An 18,430-nucleotide genomic window follows, 5' to 3' on the forward strand; every position below is an offset into this window, starting at 1 on the left:
CGGAGGAAGTGGTTAATACCGCTGGGATTTATTTGAGTACAGTGTCTGTGTGAAACTAAATAAAAATGTATCAGTTGTCTTGGTGAAAAGAGGTTGTAAAAAGAAAAACTATGTGGTTTGGCTTTGCTAGAGATGAGGGTTTTCCTACTCAGTATGAAGCAAATGCAACCCCTGTTACTGTGGATGTGCTGGACGCGGGCCTCATAACAGCTTCTGTTATTTTAGCGTTTTCTTTTTTTGTTTCTTACCTCACTACCAATAAGAAAACGGTAAGTACACGTTTTTTTTTGCTCAAATATTCAATTGATGAATAATCAAATATTTTAATACTTGCTATTTGTTCTATCTAGTGTTGAAATACTATTTCTCTTTGGAAAATATCTGAACTTGATAATATATCTGCTTGATTTGTGGTTCTTCTGTCCCAAGACAAATTTGTTCTCAACCATCCTAATTTGAAAAATAGACTTTTTAGCTGGAAAATTATTGCATAATTGATTGATTGATAGCACTTTATTTCCAACATGCATTCACCCAATTACAGGAAATGTGCAAAGGTGTTGATGAAAATATATGCAAAACAGTATAAAAGATTGCTACAACTGAAAGAAAAATAAGTAGAAATGTAAATATATCACAAGAAGCGAAAAGAAAAAGTGATCACAGTTAAAAGGTTCTAGTGAGAATACATTTTAAAATAAAATTTTGAAAACTGTGATTAATATCGTACATATCACATATTGAATTATAGTTGTTACAAAGTATTGACACTGGTGCTTTCAAACTGTTATTTGTTCTGACAAGATCACAGTAAAATGTCGTTTGGTATCTGGAATTAAGGCGTGGGGTGCGGAAGTTGATCATTTGTAAAAGAGGGGCACACGAGATCTTATTGTTTAACAGTTTGTGAAGAAAGGAGATTGTGACTAAAAGTCGTCGTGTATTCAGAGATGTTACATTAAATTGATTCAGAAGGATAGAATAGTCGGTTCCCCCCTGAGGATATATTCCTGTGACCTTGAAAGACAGATATTTAAAATTTTTTTTTGAACAGCATCAATATGATGTATGTGGCAATTGTAAATTGGATACCATATTAACACGCCATATTCTAGTTTAGACCTCACATAGGCATTAAACAGTGTTATAATCGTATTGATATTCTTGAATTCTCTGGTACTCTGTAACATTTCGATATGCTCAAACGCTATACTTTGTATAGCTTTAGATCATCAGCTTGAAGAAGTTTTGGGCAGTTCATCATTTTCGTCAGGTCATCAATGAAAAGCAGAAATAAAAGAGGCCCCAAGTTCGAGCCTTGTGGTACCCCTGAGCTAGGTGTGTACAAAGAGGAGTGAAAACCTTCATGTTCTACGTATTACTTTCTGTCAAAGAGATAGCTTGTGAAAAGATCAATTAAACTTCCAGAAAAGCCAAACGATGATAGTCGCTGAATGAGGATGTAAAAATCAATTTGGTCAAACGCCTTTTGCATGTCCATATAAACTACGTCAACTTGTTGCTTTTGGTCTAAAGCATCTGAAACATGTTGTGAAAGGCATGCAAGATTGGTCACACGTGACTTTTGTTCCACGAACCCATGTTGATCGTCCGATATTATATTTCTGATCGAGTTATAGATAAAACCGTATAGAATTATTTCGAAAAGTTTCGAGAAATTGCTTAATATAGAAGACCTGTAATTTTTTAAAACAGCTGCGTCCCCTTTCTTCAAGATAGGACGCACTCGTGCTGTTTTCCAAATCTCCAGAAACGTGGCGTTTTGTATTCGAAGATTCAGACAGTACATCTTGAATCATCTCAAGGACACATCATTCGCTAATTTATTCGTATGCACATCTTTCATGGAATCGTTTCCGTTAACCCAGGTTTTGGTTAACTTCGGTTTTACTAATAGTGTTTTATAACTGTGGTCAATTCAGTTTTATCAAAAACTCATCAATTGAATTACCTTCGGATATCTCGAGAATGTGGCAAATGATATTATGTTTTTGAATCTTACTTCACTATTAAATAGTTGCATGTAACGAATATGCTTATTTAGGAAAATGTGTTTACCTGTAAAGCGAACCATTTCATACTTTTCAAAGTATGTATGTTTGTTTCTCTCGAGCTCGGGATCTGTATTTGACAGAATTATCGACATTATTGCTTGATCTATTCGCGGGCTGATGACGCTGTACGTAACCTCTTTGATATAATTCGAACTCACTTTACATGTATTTCTTCATTTGAAAAAAGTATTTTTTTTTCATTAACACGCGCGCCTGCTGCCTTGCTGCCGGAAAATATCAATGGTCATTTTTCTAAACAATATACGGCTGATTGATCCCAAAGTTTAGATGAAAGCGTGTTTTTTAGTTCTTTAAACTATATTTATTCTAAATTAGCATAATTGCTAATTTAGGGAAGATTAGTTTTTTTGGGGAAAAAACTTTTCGGCTCTCTACTTCATCATTACAACAACAAAACAAACAACAACAAAAAGTGGAGAAATTCTAAAGAGAGAAAGGGTTTTTATCAGATACAAACTGCAAGGAACAAACTCTTGAAATAACTACTCTCACATGAACATTAAATTACGAAAAAGGAAGAATTCCTTTCAAAATAACTTCTTTCATACACGAAAATAACTTTATTCCATTCCGTTTGTACAACAAATATTAGCTGTGAAATTGAAACAGATATAATTCATAGGTATGCTACAAAATGTGATATATGGCAGAGTTTTGATATAAAATGTCACTCATATGGCAGAATATCATCCTCAATGGTGTACTTCGAAGTTTCAGGACAAGATAAGACAAGTTATCAGCATCGTTGTGGATAACATTACACAACGATGTACTAATTTCATTCAAAACATTATGACTGCATGTCACAGGAAGAGACAAATCTGTTCTTTGTCAGTTATTCAAAAACTAGTGACAGAGAAAAAATTAACATTCTCAGAATTGAACAGACTAGAAAATAGCAGGTCATACCAAAACAGTGCCTGCAGATTCAAGAAATGATTTTCTACGGCTTTTTCCAGTTTTTTATATTCTCGACAATTGAATATTTTCTAAGTTAACTCATTGATCCAAATATTTCTTGGTTTTTTTAAAAATTTTCACTCGACTTTATATGTCTTTGACAATAAATCATAAAACGTTTACTCTGTAAAGCTAACAAATATTTTGAGCTAGATATTTTGTCCCAGAAGCAAATCGCTCAATATTATTTTTTCCAAAAACAACTATTCTCGTAAATATTGATTGTTACATGAATGTGCACTAGCATGTCATAAATTGAGTGTTTTGTAGAAAATACAATTTACAGTATATCTGAGTGTTGATGAGTTCGTATACGAATTGAATGTAAGTGAGATTGATGACATCTCCCTGTACGAAGATGACATCTATGGGATCGACAGCAAACTCGAATCCGACGAGATCCCATAGATGGCGTCTTCGTAAGGGGAGCCTTCGTGAGGCTTGTTAAGGACAGTTGAGTCCATTAACGTATTTGTGGTTCAGTCTAACACCGGTGATGTGACTTATGGCGGGTCGAAACAGCCCTATCTGATGTTGAATCATGAATGTGTTGTGTTTGTGCTCTGATTTTCAACTAGTTGCATTGTAGTAGAAGATATAGGACGAATTTCGTCGGCGGTCGATGTCGAAGCTGGGCTTTGCAACTAATCGCGTTGGGGAACCTCGTTTATCTTTGATATTCAAGGATCGAGTTCTCTGACTATCCCATAGATGGCGTCTTCATAAGGAGAGATATATCTATACGGTGACTGTATCGAATGAAATAGATATGTATCAGAGAACACGTGCTTTGTGGATATTTATCTCTGTATCTGTAGAGTAGGGAGGGTGAATGTAGGCCCACAGCCCTTAGGCCACATGTGACTCATTGTACATCCTTCCGAAGGTCATCGTCCATCCTGTCCTTTTCAGGAAGGTGGACATACTATCTTATTGACGATAACTCCGGACATTCGCATAGGACATGCCTGACAGTTTCATCTTCCTGTTCACACATCCTGCATAGAGCCCCATACTAGCCCCATATTGTGGAGGCGTTTCCTTAGTTGACAGTGGCCAGTCAGAAATCCTACTGTTGAGCGTAGATTTTTCCTGGTCATCGCCAGATATTTCTTCGGCGCTAGCTTCCCAGGGTCGCCCAGGTTGATCCTGGCAAGATTGCATCCTTTGATTTCATCCCATCTCTTTAGGGATTGAGCATGGGTGTGACGTTTGGCTAGTTCTGCAATTGTTGAAGTCATCAGGCCGTAGGTGCCACTGGGTCCTAAAATTTTTAGTCCAGCCGCTTCCGTGGCTACAGAATGGACAATGCGATTACCTCTACTCCTATCGTGCCCTTTAACCCACCTCAGGATAATGTTATTATCTACCGAGGCTTTGGCTAAATCTTGGTGGCACTCTGGTACTAGCCCTGAGGTAACACGTTGTCTGTTCAAGGCTAACAGGGCTTCACTGCTGTCAGTGCAGATTGTTATGTTTTCGCCAAAAATTACTTTCCTGGTTATTTCTTTTGTGGTGATTGAGATACCAGCCAGTTCTGTTTGGACCACGCTGGTATTTCTTCCCATTCCCCACTTAATTCTTAGGCTTAGTGATCTGGAGTACACTCCACACCCTGAGCCTTCTTTGGTTTTTGAGCCGTCTATATAAATCCGTGTTGTATTTGTATCATCTGACTCTATGTTCTGCTTAATTTGTATTTTGTAGGGTTTATTAAACACAAACCTGGGTTCAGTTGCATCGCTTGTTGTCTGCAGCAGAGGTTGCGCAGTAAGCGCTTCCCGCCATAGGCCCAGCCTTAATTGACCCATTCTTACTTCGAGGTTTACACCAGCCGTGCGCAATCGTAACATGGCCATTAACGCAACCTCCTTAACGTACAGGTCCAGAGTGGTCAGACCCGTAATTAATTCCATTGCCGCGGTTGGTGTTGTTCTCATGGCCCCTGTGATGTTTAAACAAGCCAGTCGTTGTATTTGATATAATTTTTGGATGGGAGTTACTTGTAGTACTTTTGGTCCCCATGCAATGGCTCCGTACGTTAACATGGGTCTTATTATTGAAGTGTAGATCAATGTGACCACACGGGGTGAAAGACCCCATGCGTGTCCCACTGTCCTCCGACATTGCTCATATGCCACATATGCTTTTTTTGCTCTACTATGTAGGTGAGAGTTCCATGTTAGCTTCCTGTCGGGGATAGTACCAAGGTATTTCACCTCTTCAGATAAGTTAAGTTTACTTTTGAAGATTTCGGGAGGTTTCAAGTCCGATAAACTTCTTTTCCTGGTGAAAAGGACCACCTCAGTTTTTTTGGGATTGATCGACGGTGAGTGTTCCTTACACCACGTTTCTATTGATTTGATCCCATCCTGCGCTTTGTGGATATGTATAAAAATACATTTATTTTTTTATTTTCTCACAATTGTTTTGTATATCCAATTATGACCAATCATTTTATACTTCAAGTAAGAAGTGGCGATGCTCACTGATTTGCTTTATTAATACTTTATATTTTGCCAACACATTTAAAGAAAATTGTTTTTTCAGAATATAATTCTTTATACCAGAATTTCTGTGAATATACTCATAGGAGCTTTTCTTTTAAGTAAGTAATTGATCGAAATAATAATACTGAGTGTCCTAGAGTTGAAATACTACATAGTTTTTCATTAATCCACTGTTTTGAAATTAGGAACTCTTGAAATCGCAGTCAATACGATGTCTTCATATTTTTATCATTACTAATTATTTTTTATATAAAAACAATGTAAAAATTATTTTGGGACACTCGGATATTTCATATACGAGATTACTGTCAGCTGACATAAACTATTCGATCGATTTTAGTTAACAATTTTGGTCAAGACTGGGAAGTAGGACATGTATTAACTACAACCCCGTATAGAGCTGGAACGGGACAAGAAATCAATGCTTCAATTTCTTTGAAGATAGGTCTGAGAAGTGTAAACATCACTCTAAAAGCCAAAACAGAACCAGAAGGCGATTTGCAACACGAGATTATTGATTACAATGAAAGATTCGAATGGACTTGGGATCAAGGAAGATTTGGGTTCGGCCCATATGGTTAGTTATATAGCATATTTTATTCATGATTCTAAAAGTTGACTATATCTCAGCAAAATGAGTTTGTGTACTAGGTCGGATTCTATTAAAAACACTTTCCCCACACCAGAACTGATGTAAAGAAAAAAGTTTTCAATAAGTGCATTCAACGCCAGAGGTTCAAATTCTTCCTGTCAAGTTAGGTCATATTGAAAATTTTTAGTAAAAATTTTTGTCTCTTTTCAAAGGAGCTAAATATTGTCTGATATTACTTTCATAAAGTTCGACAACTATTTTTTCAAACTATCAAGTCCCTATAATTTAAACGTATTCAAAAACACTTTATTGTGAGATTTTCACTGAATGATTTTATAAAAACATAACACGTGTTTCGCCATCCAATGGCTTCTTCGGGCGTCCGAAGACGCCATTGCATGTCGCAACACGTGTTACGTTTTTGTAAAATTGTTAGTGAAAATCTCACAATAAAGTGTTTTTGAATACGTTAGTTATGGATTTTCGTCAATTCCATTATATATCCCTATCATTTGTTTTTTCAAATATTTTATGTAATCTTATTAGTCATCTCTTTCTGATATCTATTCGACTTTCCGTGCATTCTAGGTTTGTTTTTGTTGAATAGCAACTCCTTGAAAATATAGAAAACTTTCCGAAAAACTCAAATGCGTTCAACATTGAGGTCTTTAAATACCAGGAAACACCGTTTTTGTCTTCAAACATTGTTGGGTGGATATTTCATCATTGAGAGATTCAGGATTCGAAAAAATTTGCAAGATTGTACGAGCTGACTGCAAGTTTTATTTTCAATAGATTAACAGAATAATACTCTATTGTGTGATAGATTTTTGGCGGTTGTCGAAATTTTTTCTAATACATCTGCCTTTAAAGCTGTGATACCATACCACAAGACTATTGCATCAATTTCTATTTCTAATCATTTGAATGATCTACTGAATATAACTGGGAAACCGATATTTTTGCCATTATAGCTACTTATGATATGAGTGTTAATAATTTGGTAAATTTGGTAAATTTATTCAGGTAATTCAGGTAATTTACAGAGAAAATTTTACAAAAAGGGGAAAAAAGAAGAAAGAGGTAATAAACCACTGTGAGTCACCTAAGCAAGCTTGTGATGTGATTCTCACAGCGGTATTACGATATATATATATACAGAGTGACCCATTTGAAAGCGGGCCACCTCTCTAAAACTGTTATTTATTATCCGATTCAGAAGTTTTTTTTTTTCAATAGATAGAGCGTCAATAGTTCTATTAGAGTGCTGTGAAGTCGAAATATAAATAAAATTTTCAAGGCCTACTTCGAATTTTTTTCAAGGTCAAAAATCCAAAAAACATACTAGCGATTTTTTTATATGAAATTTGACGACGCCACTGGATTTGTGATGCTTTCAAATGGTTGTGACTGAAATTTCAAGATGAAATATGTTTTTTTAACAGAAATATAGCATAAGTAAAATTTTTATCACTTTATCTAAATATTTCGAATTGTCGTCATATTAAATCACAATATTATTAATAATATCGTTTAAAATGCTCTTTCACGTCGTTAGCAGTCGAGCTTGTAAACAGCAGTTATTCAAAATGGTGTCAAATTATGTTTCTTTCAAACAGAACTCCATAAAGTATAGAAGATAGTTATGTCCATCAAAACACTGCAGTTTTTTTGTCATCAGAGAAATGAAATATACATCTTTACATCAAATAGTAATCAATATTCAATAATCAATAATAACCAATACTGATGAAATAAATGAACTACAACAAAAAAATGGATTGAGATGAGAGTGCCCAGACATTAATTTCCGTACTTTGTAACTAATTTCCGATTTAATTCGATACGTTTATTCTACCATTTTCTAATGCTAACTAATCATAAGATTCGATCAAAATTCGATCATTGGTTTGGGGTAACATTTATGCAAGCCTGGTCTTATTCTTTCACGCAGTTCCTCTTTGGTGGTTGTCAGTTATTCCGAATATCTACATATCTTGGTTTCATTCAAACATGTTTGGGATGCCACATTTCGAAAATATTATTTTTATTAGAAGGCTTTGAAAGTTAAGTTGCCGTGGAGATGACAAGTCATTAAAATAAAAGACGAAAAGACACAAATTTGTCAGTATTAATAGTGAAGTTTATAACTCTTCAAGTACCTACACTAATAAAGAAGTATGGCAGATAATTTGACTTTGCAGGAGAAAATTGAAATAGTAAAACTTCGTGGTAACAACGACAGATCCGAAAGGGAAGTATGTAGAATTTTCAATAACATGCATCCGGAGCGTCGAAATATTAGCAGAGCTACAGTTGGAAGAGTAAACAAAATTTTCAATCAGTATGGAGCTGTTAGTAAACATATCCTGAAGAATATTAATACTGTACAAAGGCAGAGACGAAATAATTCTGAACGAATTCCAAATTATTTTAATAATAATCCGAAAACAAGTGTGAGAATTGCAAGTTTGGACATCAACTTACCGCGTGAAACAATAAGGAGAAATCTTAGGAAATATAATAATATGAAGCCCTTTAAACCAAAGTTTCTTCACACCTTAGAAGAAGGCGATAATGAAAAGAGGATGGAGTATAGTTTATGGGCTCAAGGAGAATATCTAAATAACAGGAATTTTCTGAAAAAAATTTTGTTCAGTGACGAGGCAACATTCACAACCAATGGAACAGTTAATTCTCAAAATTCAAGGTACTGGACGGAAGAAAATCCACATTGGATAATAAATTGCAGAAGACAGTACTCCCAAAAAATAAATGTTTGGTGCGGAATATTACATACCAGAATAATTGGCCCCTTTTTTTTTGAAAACAATTTGAATGGTCAAATTTTTTTGAATTTTTTGAAAAACGAGTTTTCCAACGCTATGGATGAACTTCCACTAGCAGAAGAGGCCCATATTCTATTTCAATTAGATGGCTGTTCCATCCACAATAGCAGGATTGTTAGAGATTGGCTGGAAGAAAATTTTCCTAATCGGTGGATAGGGCGAAATAGTTCACTGATTGAGTTTCCCCCCAGATCCCCGGACTTGACTCCACTTGATTTTTTTTTATGGGGCACCGTTAAGGAAAAAGTATACAAAACTCGCCCAACGAGCAAAGAGGAACTGCGTGAAAGAATAAGACAGGCTTGCAGAGATATCACCCCAAATCAATTATTGAATGTTTTGGTTAACATTAGAAAACGATATGATAAATGTATCGAATTGAATGGAGATTTGGTGGAACAGTCCAAAATTTAATGTGTGGGCATTGTCATGTTAATACATTCTTTTGTAGTGGTTCATTTATGGTTTTAATATTGATAATTATATTATGATATAAAGATGTGTATTTCTATTCTTTGACAACAAACTGCAGTGTGCTAATAAAGATAACTATATCGCACATAAAGTTGTTATGTTCTGAAGAAGTATTTCAAACCATATTATTTACAAAATTGTTATTTAATATACAACTATTTGAATTATTTTGACAGTGATTGGTATATTTTACTTATGCCATATTTCTGTTAAAAAACATTATTTCATCTTGAAATTTCAGTCACAACCATTTGAAAGCATCACAAATCCAGTGGCGTCGTCAAATTTCATATAAAAAAATCGCTAGTATGTTTTTTGGATTTTTGACCTTGAAAAAAATTCGAAGTAGGCCTTGAAAATTTTATTTATATTTCGACTTCACAGCACTCTAATAGAACTATTGACGCTCTATCTATTGAAAAAAAAAACTTCTGAATCGGATAATAAATAACAGTTTTAGAGAGGTGGCCCGCTTTCAAATGGGTCACTCTGTATATATATATATATAATATTTATATAGTACAGTATTCAAACGTCTAATTTAACTTCTTTAACATGTATTACATAGAATGGCGAGATATAGTTAGTAGCAACCCTGTGCAGGTCTAGAGGATTTGTTACAAAATCTACGTTGTTTAGGTCAATATGTATTTAGAAATAGATCTTTTATTTTTTCATGATTTTGTTCTATAAAGCACTTCAGTTCTTTTTTCAACTTATAGTTCTTAGTGATATTTTTTATATGTGGAGGCAACATATTAAAGAGTTTGGGACCGTAGTAACTCATAAATCTTTGAGTATGATTTTTTTTACATAATGGTACCACTGTGTTTCGCTTGGCTTTAGCACGAGTATTGTGAAAGTGTGGTAAAGCTGGTAATCGAGATTTCATCATCCATAGTAAGCAATGGTAGGTATATAGTTTTCTTACATCAAATAATCCTGTCTCCCTATAAATTGCTTCCGTGGAGTACCTCTTGTTTTTCTTAAGTAATATTTTTAATAACGTATTTTGCATGACCTGTAGGTTATGTAGATAAGTTTTGCTCAAGCCTCCCCATGCTGTAATGCAGTATCTAATAATTGATTCTGCTAAGGAATCGTATATTATTAATAAAAGTTTATTATTTAGTACATTCCTCAGTTGGTAGAATTTATACATGAGCTTTCTAAGTCTTTTAACGGTATAGTCAATGTGTCTATCCCAACGCAAATATTGATCCAGCATTACACCAAGATACTTTATGTAGCATGTTTTTTGTATGGTAGGACAGGAGCAACCAGGAAAATGATCACACTGGAATTTATGAATCACAATTTTATCACGGACTGGTTGGTCTTTTGAAGTTGTAGTGAATGCCACAAATTTAGTTTTACTGATATTTAGACTGAGACGGCTGGCATTTAGCCAGCAATATAGAATTTTTAAACTATTTTCTGCTGTTTCATAGACTGCATCCCATGTGTCACCAACAAAAAGTAGTGCCGTGTCATCAGCATAAGAAGTTATTTGTGCTTCAATATTTTCAATTTTAAATATGTTATTGATGTATATTAAAAAAAGTATGGGTCCAATCACTGTTCCCTGAGGGACGCCAATGGTAACGGGTAGTGGATTACTAAATGAGTCGTTAATTTTTACTATTTGGTTTCTACCTGAAAGATAATTTGAGAATAACTTTAATGCGATACCTCGAACTCCTATTTCTTCTAATCTATCTAACAAAATGTTGTGGTTGACAGTATCGAAAGCTTTCGCGAGGTCTAAAAATACTGCGATACTCTTTTTGTTCTGGTTACAACTTTCTATTATATCACCAACCAAGAGGTTAACGGCGTTTTCAGTAGATAAGTTCTCGCGAAACCCGAATTGTCCTGAAGATACAATATTATATTTTTCAATAAACTGTATAAGTCTACTTTTTAAACATTTTTCAAAAATTTTTGCGAAATTATTCATAATAGTTATTGGCCTATAGTTAGTTGCAAGTTTTTTGTCACCACTTTTGAAAATTGGTACAGTAGTGGATTGTTTAAACAAATCAGGAATTGAACCTTCCATGAAACATAAGTTAATTATGTGGCAAAGCGGATCTAAGAAGAAAGTGTGAAATTGTTTCATCACGTCAACTGTAATTCCATCAGGTCCAGCAGAAGTATTGGTTTTTAAGCTAGATACAGTTATAGTAATTTCATTTTTTGTTACCGGATGAAGAAATAATGATGTTTATTTCTCTTGGAAATTTCGGGGGGTTTGGATGTATCAATGTGACTGGCCATAGCGGTTCCAATGTTTGCAAAAAAATTGTTGAAGTAATTAGCCTTTTGGGTATCAGATGTGAATTTTTTCCCCTTGTCATTTACAATATCATATTTCCTATTTTTAGATAAATTGTCTACATTATTGCTAATTTGATGCCAAATTTTCTTATAATTATTTTGAGCTTCCTCTATTTTATTTTTATAAAATTCGTTTTTTGTGTCTTTGATGAGTTTATTGAGTAAATTCCGATAGTTTACATATTCTTGCTTAGTTTCTTCAGTGATCGATTTGTTGTATTTTCGCTTTAGATAGTCCCTGTGCCTTATAGATTTTAGTAGACCTTGAGTCATCCAAGGCTTGAGTTTAACTAAATATTTTTTGGAGATCTGTTTCGTTTCAGTGCTCTCTGATATTATCTTTAAAATTTTTGCAATGAAGATTTCGTAAGCAGCATTAGAATTATTACATTGAACAACTTGATCCTAGTTAGATTTGGCCAACAGTTCTCCTAATTTTTTTTTGTTCAGAAAGCTCCGAGTTTTTATATCATTCTTATTTTCTTTGTTGCCTTTAAAACTAATATTTTTCATTGTTAGTAGAATGGTGTAGTGATCAGTCAAATTTGTTGTTATTATATAGGATTTAAAATCTAATTTCCTTAAACATTGATTTGAAGCCTTAATAAATACGTGATCTATTAAGCTGGAGGAAGTTCGGTTTTCTCTAGTAGGTTTATCAATATAAGAAAAAAAGCCTTTGATTTCCATCATACAAACGTACTCGATAACGCTTATGTCGGATGTATCCAGTAAATTAATATTAATATCGCCCAAAAATATTTTGATATCCGCTTTATTTTGGGATGAAAAATAGTTTTCAAGTTCTGTTATATAACAATTTAGATTTGTTGAAGTTGGACGATAACAGGTAGTTAGTATAAAAGACATAGTATTCAGTGTGTAAGAAATTTCTAAAAGTTTAAGTTCACTGAGGTGATTTATAGAAGTTATATAATCAAGTTCACTCTTCATATAGATAATTACCCCATCATTTTGATTAAAATGCGAGTCGTTGTAGCAGATATCAAAAGAAGGTATCATAAATTGGTTAACGTCTTCAATTGACCAAGTCTCAGAAAGAACAATGATGTCCAGATTTTCTACACCAGTTGATTCAATATAAAGGAGAAGTTCATCGAAATTCTTTCTGATGCTTCTAATATTCAAATGCATAATATTAAAAAGTTCCTTACCATTGAGTTTTATAATGTCTTCCTCTATGCTCCTGCACACAGTTGCTTCTCTTTCTACATTATTCTCTAGTGTCTCCAAATATTGGATCATAATGAAGTTTTATTTTAATAGGACTATAATATATCAGTAGTTATAACGAAAAACTAAATTATTTAGAAATTGCTCCATAATAATGTTTTCAGAGCAAATTAGAAGTATAAAATTTTACAATAGAACTTAAAAATAAGAGTAATCCTAGGATCATGACTCCATATGATTTGTTCAGTCTAAATTTTAAGCTTTAATATGTCTTCGGCTCCATATATTCTGGTGTTTTTCCCTTTTACTTTGGTGTATATGTTTCCATTATGGGTCCATGCGTTTTGGCTTCCAAATGAGGCTTTTGCGTCCATTAGCAGTTGTCTTCTTTTCATAGTGAGATCTTCAGCAATATAGATCTTCGAACCTTTCAGCTTTTTCGAATTAATTAAGATTTGCCATTTATACTCATGATCGCGTAGTTTTATGATAATAGGTCTCTGTTTATTTTGGCTCTCTTGTTTTTGCTTACCAACCCTATAGGCTGTCACTACGTTTGCCTCAGACAAATTTAGGTCGAGCTTCGTGTTAAAAAATCCTACAATGTTTTGCTTTATATTTTCACCTTCTTTTTCCAACACCCCGTAGATACATAAATTGTTAGATTTCTCTTGTTGTTGCATATTATCAATAGCTAGTTCAATCTTTTGTGTCCTTCCATCTAGTGTTTTTATGTCCTCTTCAACTTTTTTCAGTTTTTGCTCGATGCTATCTGTGATCGTTTTTGTAATTTGCTTGACGAACTCTTCGCTAGAAAATAATTCAGCAATTGTATTCTTTATTATGGATTGTATCTCTTGTTTACTTCTTGTTGCGGACATTTTTTGGAGATGTTTTGTAGTTAAATGTTCACAGTTATCTTTCTGCAGAGGCTGGGTCACTTTTAGGAAATTTCTGCGCACTTTTTCTATTGTAAATTTACTTTTACTTGCGGAGCAATTTTCGACGTGACTATTCGTACAGATACATACTATACGAACATAATAAAACTTACTTTTAACACAAATATCATATAAAGCTTTTTGTACAACTGTCCTATTTTCATAATAAAATAGATAAATTTGATATTTTTATAAAAATACATTTTGACATCTCTTGTCAGTTAACTATTTTCATGTTATCGCATTTGCTGTGAAGTGGCCGTGTCAGGTGACACCTAATCACCTGGTTACCAACAGCTCACGCGTTTTATTTAAAGTCACATTTAAAGTTCTTGCTGGTGTTTGATGTCTTGCATAATGAAGAACAATAGTGAGGAATTCTATGTTCCTGACGATATTGAAGAGGCTGCAAAAAGAGCTTCAATTGAATTGTTACCAAAAAAATCGGCTCAGCAATACGACATCGCGTATTCAAATTTCCTTAGCTGGTGTAGACTTGAAAACGTCGAAGGAAATTTCAGCGAGAACGTTTTCTTAGCCTATCTAGAAGAGAAATAAAAAATATGGAACTCGTCAACTTTGTGGAGCAAGTTTTCAATGATACAGTGGAGTGCACTCATTAAAAATGGTGTTGATACAAGCAAATACTTCAGGGTAATAGCATTCTAAAAGCGGAAAAATAAACGTTATAGGCCCAAAAAATAAAAAACTCTTACGTTTGAACAAGTCCAGAGGTTTATAAATGAGGCGAGATGAAAAATATTTGATGATAAAAGTTTCTACTATTTTCGGAATATATGGAGCCTGCCGGCGTGAAGAGCTGTGCCATTCATTAATAGAAAACATTAAATTAATGGATAAATCATTGATTGTTTAAATTCCAAACAGAAAAACGAAAATAGGTCGTTCTTTTTGCATTGTTGAAAAAAACATTGACTATTTTAATAAATACGTTGCATCCTTCTGTTATCAATCATCAACATTTTTTCTGAAATACCTATTCAAATTATATAAATGCAGAGTCAACCCAATTGGTATAAACACGTTTAACACTAGTGTTCAAAATATTTTTAACACACTTCTTTTTAAACATCATCTTTTAATACTCTTGACAACCATTACAAATGTCACTTTTAATGAAAGTTGTACAAAAAAGTTGTCAAGAGTATTAAAAGATGATGTTTACGAAGTAGCGTGTTTAAAAATATTTTTAACACGATTTTTTTCGACCAAATAGTAATAAACAAAACATAAATATTCAATTTCATTAGTTCGGACTTCCATTGTCTAATATATAAAATGATTTGAAATCCCTGAAACAAGTAAAAAAGAAGAATTAAAAATAAATAGCTGAAAATAACAATTATATTAGGCAAAAAAACAGAACTAAAATACAAGTAAAAATAGAACAATTAAACAAATAAAAACAAAATGAAAATAAAGATAAAAATGAAAAAAGTTAAGAGATTTCAAACCAAGTTAGTTCATGATGTTTCGATTGTTGGTATCCACAATCGTCTTCGGGTGATGACTGGACTGATTCCTCGGAGAGATGACTATTTATGGGTCGTTCGAGTACTTTCACTTATCCCCGCTTTCCATTTTTTCCACTTCACTGGTTCAGTGGGAGATGACCGTTTGGCGGGAGTTGGCCATTTTTCGCTTGATGATGGGTTTCCATATGTTGCGTATTTCTACACTAGCTTGGCTGAATACCTTGTTAGACAACATGTATGCGGCTTCCTTAAATTTCCTTCTAAACCAATGTTCCTCTCTGTGTAAGATCTTAGCTTGGGACCACTGATGTTGTGTTGATGGGTCCAAACATGGTCTGCTATTCCTGATTTGCTGGTTTCCCCTCGCTGTGTGTGTTTCTTGTGCTTGGCAATGCGAACATTCAATGGCCTCTTAGTTTCACCAATATAGTATTTTCCGCACTCACAGGATATCCGGTAGATGCAATTCTTGGAATCGCAGTCCGCGTTTGGTGGCCTGGTTTTCGTGAGGCTGCTACGGATAGTGTTACCGTATTTGAAGCAGGTTCTGATGTACTTGGAACCAATTCTGCTTATCCTCTCTGATAATCCTCTGATGTAGGGAAGTGCAAGCACTGGTTGTGACGGCTTCTGTTCCTTGCTAGGCTTCTGCTGTCTTTAAGCCAAAATCTTTTCTACCATCGCTGTTGAGTAGCCATTCCGTTGAAGATCATTTTTGATGATGTCTAGTTCCTTCTCGAGACCTTCCTTCGTATTACAGAGCCCGAAAGCACGGTCTAATAGAGTCTTGATGATTCCTCTCTTAGTTGATTGATGGTGGTTGGATTCGTGGTTCAGATACTGTCCCGTGTGAGTGGGTTTTCGGTATACAGATGGTTCCCACATAGTGTCGGTCCTCTTCACCAAAACGTCTAAGAATGGCAATTCGTTGTGGATTTCCTTCTCCATTGTGAAAGTGATGGATGATCTCACGCTAATTATATTTCTCGTTCACACAAAAGGGTTTTTAAAAACTTTTTATTTGAACAGAGTAACAACTAATAACTATGAAATATAAGTACTGGCTATTACAAATCAATTGAACCTATTTATACATAAATTATTGCCGACTTTGCAGATATCAGCAAAATAATTGATGTCGTCTTCGGGTCATCGAACAATATCCTGCTGATGTAAGAGGTTATCGAACTGTAACTTCTCCATCCCCTGGGGAAGTCTTGTAAGGGACGAACAAGACTGAAGATGATGCTTCGTGTTCGGGAACTGGTGGATCATCATTGGATGGTTCTTCCCTCGTTTGCCTTTTCAATCTGTAAATTACGTATAGAATGAAGATGGTGATTGAAATGTAAATGGGAGTCATCCAGAAATGGCTATTATCAGATTGTCTGGTTTCTTCTGGGATGAGTTGTAACCTATCTTCTTCTAGGGTCAGATGTTGTAGTTTATCCAGGGGAATCTTATCTAATTTCAATGGTTTGAATTTCAGCAAGGAATTGATGTGAGCTGTCTTGATATTTGGTAAAGTGAGGGGTTCGTCTAATATGACACTTTTGTAGTTTATGAAGGCTTCGTTGTTGGTTTTGAATTCACAACCTGGTGGAAGTTTTATCAGATGCACTCCTTCCAGAACCATAACTTTCGTACTGGAACAATGTGTAGATATCTTCGTGGATGGGTTGAAGATCGTAGTAGTGGATGAAGTCGTGGGTACTAGTCTTGATCTTTGTTTGTCCCATCTTGAGGGGAGGTAGTCCCGGATTTGTCTTGAGGTTCTGGATTTCGATCTCCTGTCCTCTCGTCGGATGAAGGCTGTACAGGGGCGAAGAATTTAGTTATCTTATTAGGCAAATGTCTTATATTTTTCTTATGGACGTTTGCATTTTCTGTCTCGACAGTTACTGTTTGGTCTTTTTGGATGGATTTTGGGAGGAAGGGTGGTAGCAGTTTGTTTCTTTTCACTGTTTTTCTTGTGTACACCTTGGTGCAGGGTTTGTAGGTAATAGGAGTTTCTCTTTTCTTGTTTCTCTTCTCTATGATATTTGTTTTCTGTTTCTGTAAATCTTCGTTGATTTTCCTATATATTTCCTTCGTTTTTTCCCTGTGTTGTTGGACGTAGTTGTTAATCAAGGCTCGTCTTATGTCGATATCGAATGGGTCTTGACTATTGAGATGTCCGTTCAGAATATCCATAGGTTTCTGTCTTGTTGCTGAATGGATAGAGTTGTTGTATCCTAGGATGGCATAGAGCATCTGTTCTTTGATGTCTCTCTTCTTATGCGTATCTCTCAATATTCTCAAGTGCTCGATCAATGTGGAATGGAATCTTTCGACTATCCCGTTTGACTGAGGGTTTTCTGGAGTGGTATAGTGGATGTTGACTTTATGTGTGTCAACAAATTCTTGGATCAGTCCATTTTTGAATTCCGTTCCATTATCAGTGACGATCATATGTGGTATTCCATGATGGTTGATGAATACTAAGAGAGCATTGAGAGTGTTGATAGCATTACATCCCTCTATTGGATACGCCTGGCCATATTTTGAAAATGCATCCACAATCGTCAGGAATTTTTGTCCACTAGCCTGAAAGGTATCCATGTGTATTATTTCAAGAGGCTTCGTTGGGGTAGGTGTCAGCATGAACTTTGGCTTCTCTGGTCTTCGATCATACTTGTTGATTTGACAAGTTACGCATAAGTTGATAGCTTCTTCGATATCCTTTTTTATATTGGGCCAATAATACAATCTTTTGATCCGAGTTTCCGTTTCGGTGATTCCTCTATGGTTTGTTTTTCCTTCATGATGCTGCTTGATTATTTCTTTTTGTCTAGCTGAGCAACTGACATCTTCCAAAAGGCGGTTGCATTTTATGAGATCGAAAGAGGAATTCTTGAATGTCTCTCTCAAGATTCTGCACATGCTGGGGTAGAGTTCTTCATCTTCCGAACATCAAAGCGTATTTCTTTCCCGGGCTG

The 18,430-nt window shown here is 34.8% G+C and overlaps 1 protein-coding gene across 1 annotated transcript in view; it reads left to right on the forward strand.

Annotated features, from left to right (window-relative positions):
• Positions 1-26: 26 nt before the first annotated feature.
• LOC111511351 (dual oxidase maturation factor 1) overlaps positions 27-18,430 on the forward strand; it is a 34,872-nt gene continuing 16,468 nt past the window's right edge. The window contains exons 1-3 of the mRNA XM_023167365.2: positions 27-269; positions 5,607-5,664; positions 5,907-6,143. Of these exons, the coding sequence (XP_023023133.1) occupies positions 111-269; positions 5,607-5,664; positions 5,907-6,143 (454 nt within the window). The 5' untranslated portion in view covers positions 27-110. The remainder of the gene's footprint in view (positions 270-5,606; positions 5,665-5,906; positions 6,144-18,430) is intronic.

Source organism: Leptinotarsa decemlineata, unplaced genomic scaffold (genome assembly GCF_025532065.1).
Source record: "Leptinotarsa decemlineata unplaced genomic scaffold, Ldec_3_MD MMD2_tig00026328_RagTag_RagTag, whole genome shotgun sequence".
Classification (NCBI taxonomy): domain Eukaryota; kingdom Metazoa; phylum Arthropoda; class Insecta; order Coleoptera; family Chrysomelidae; genus Leptinotarsa; species Leptinotarsa decemlineata.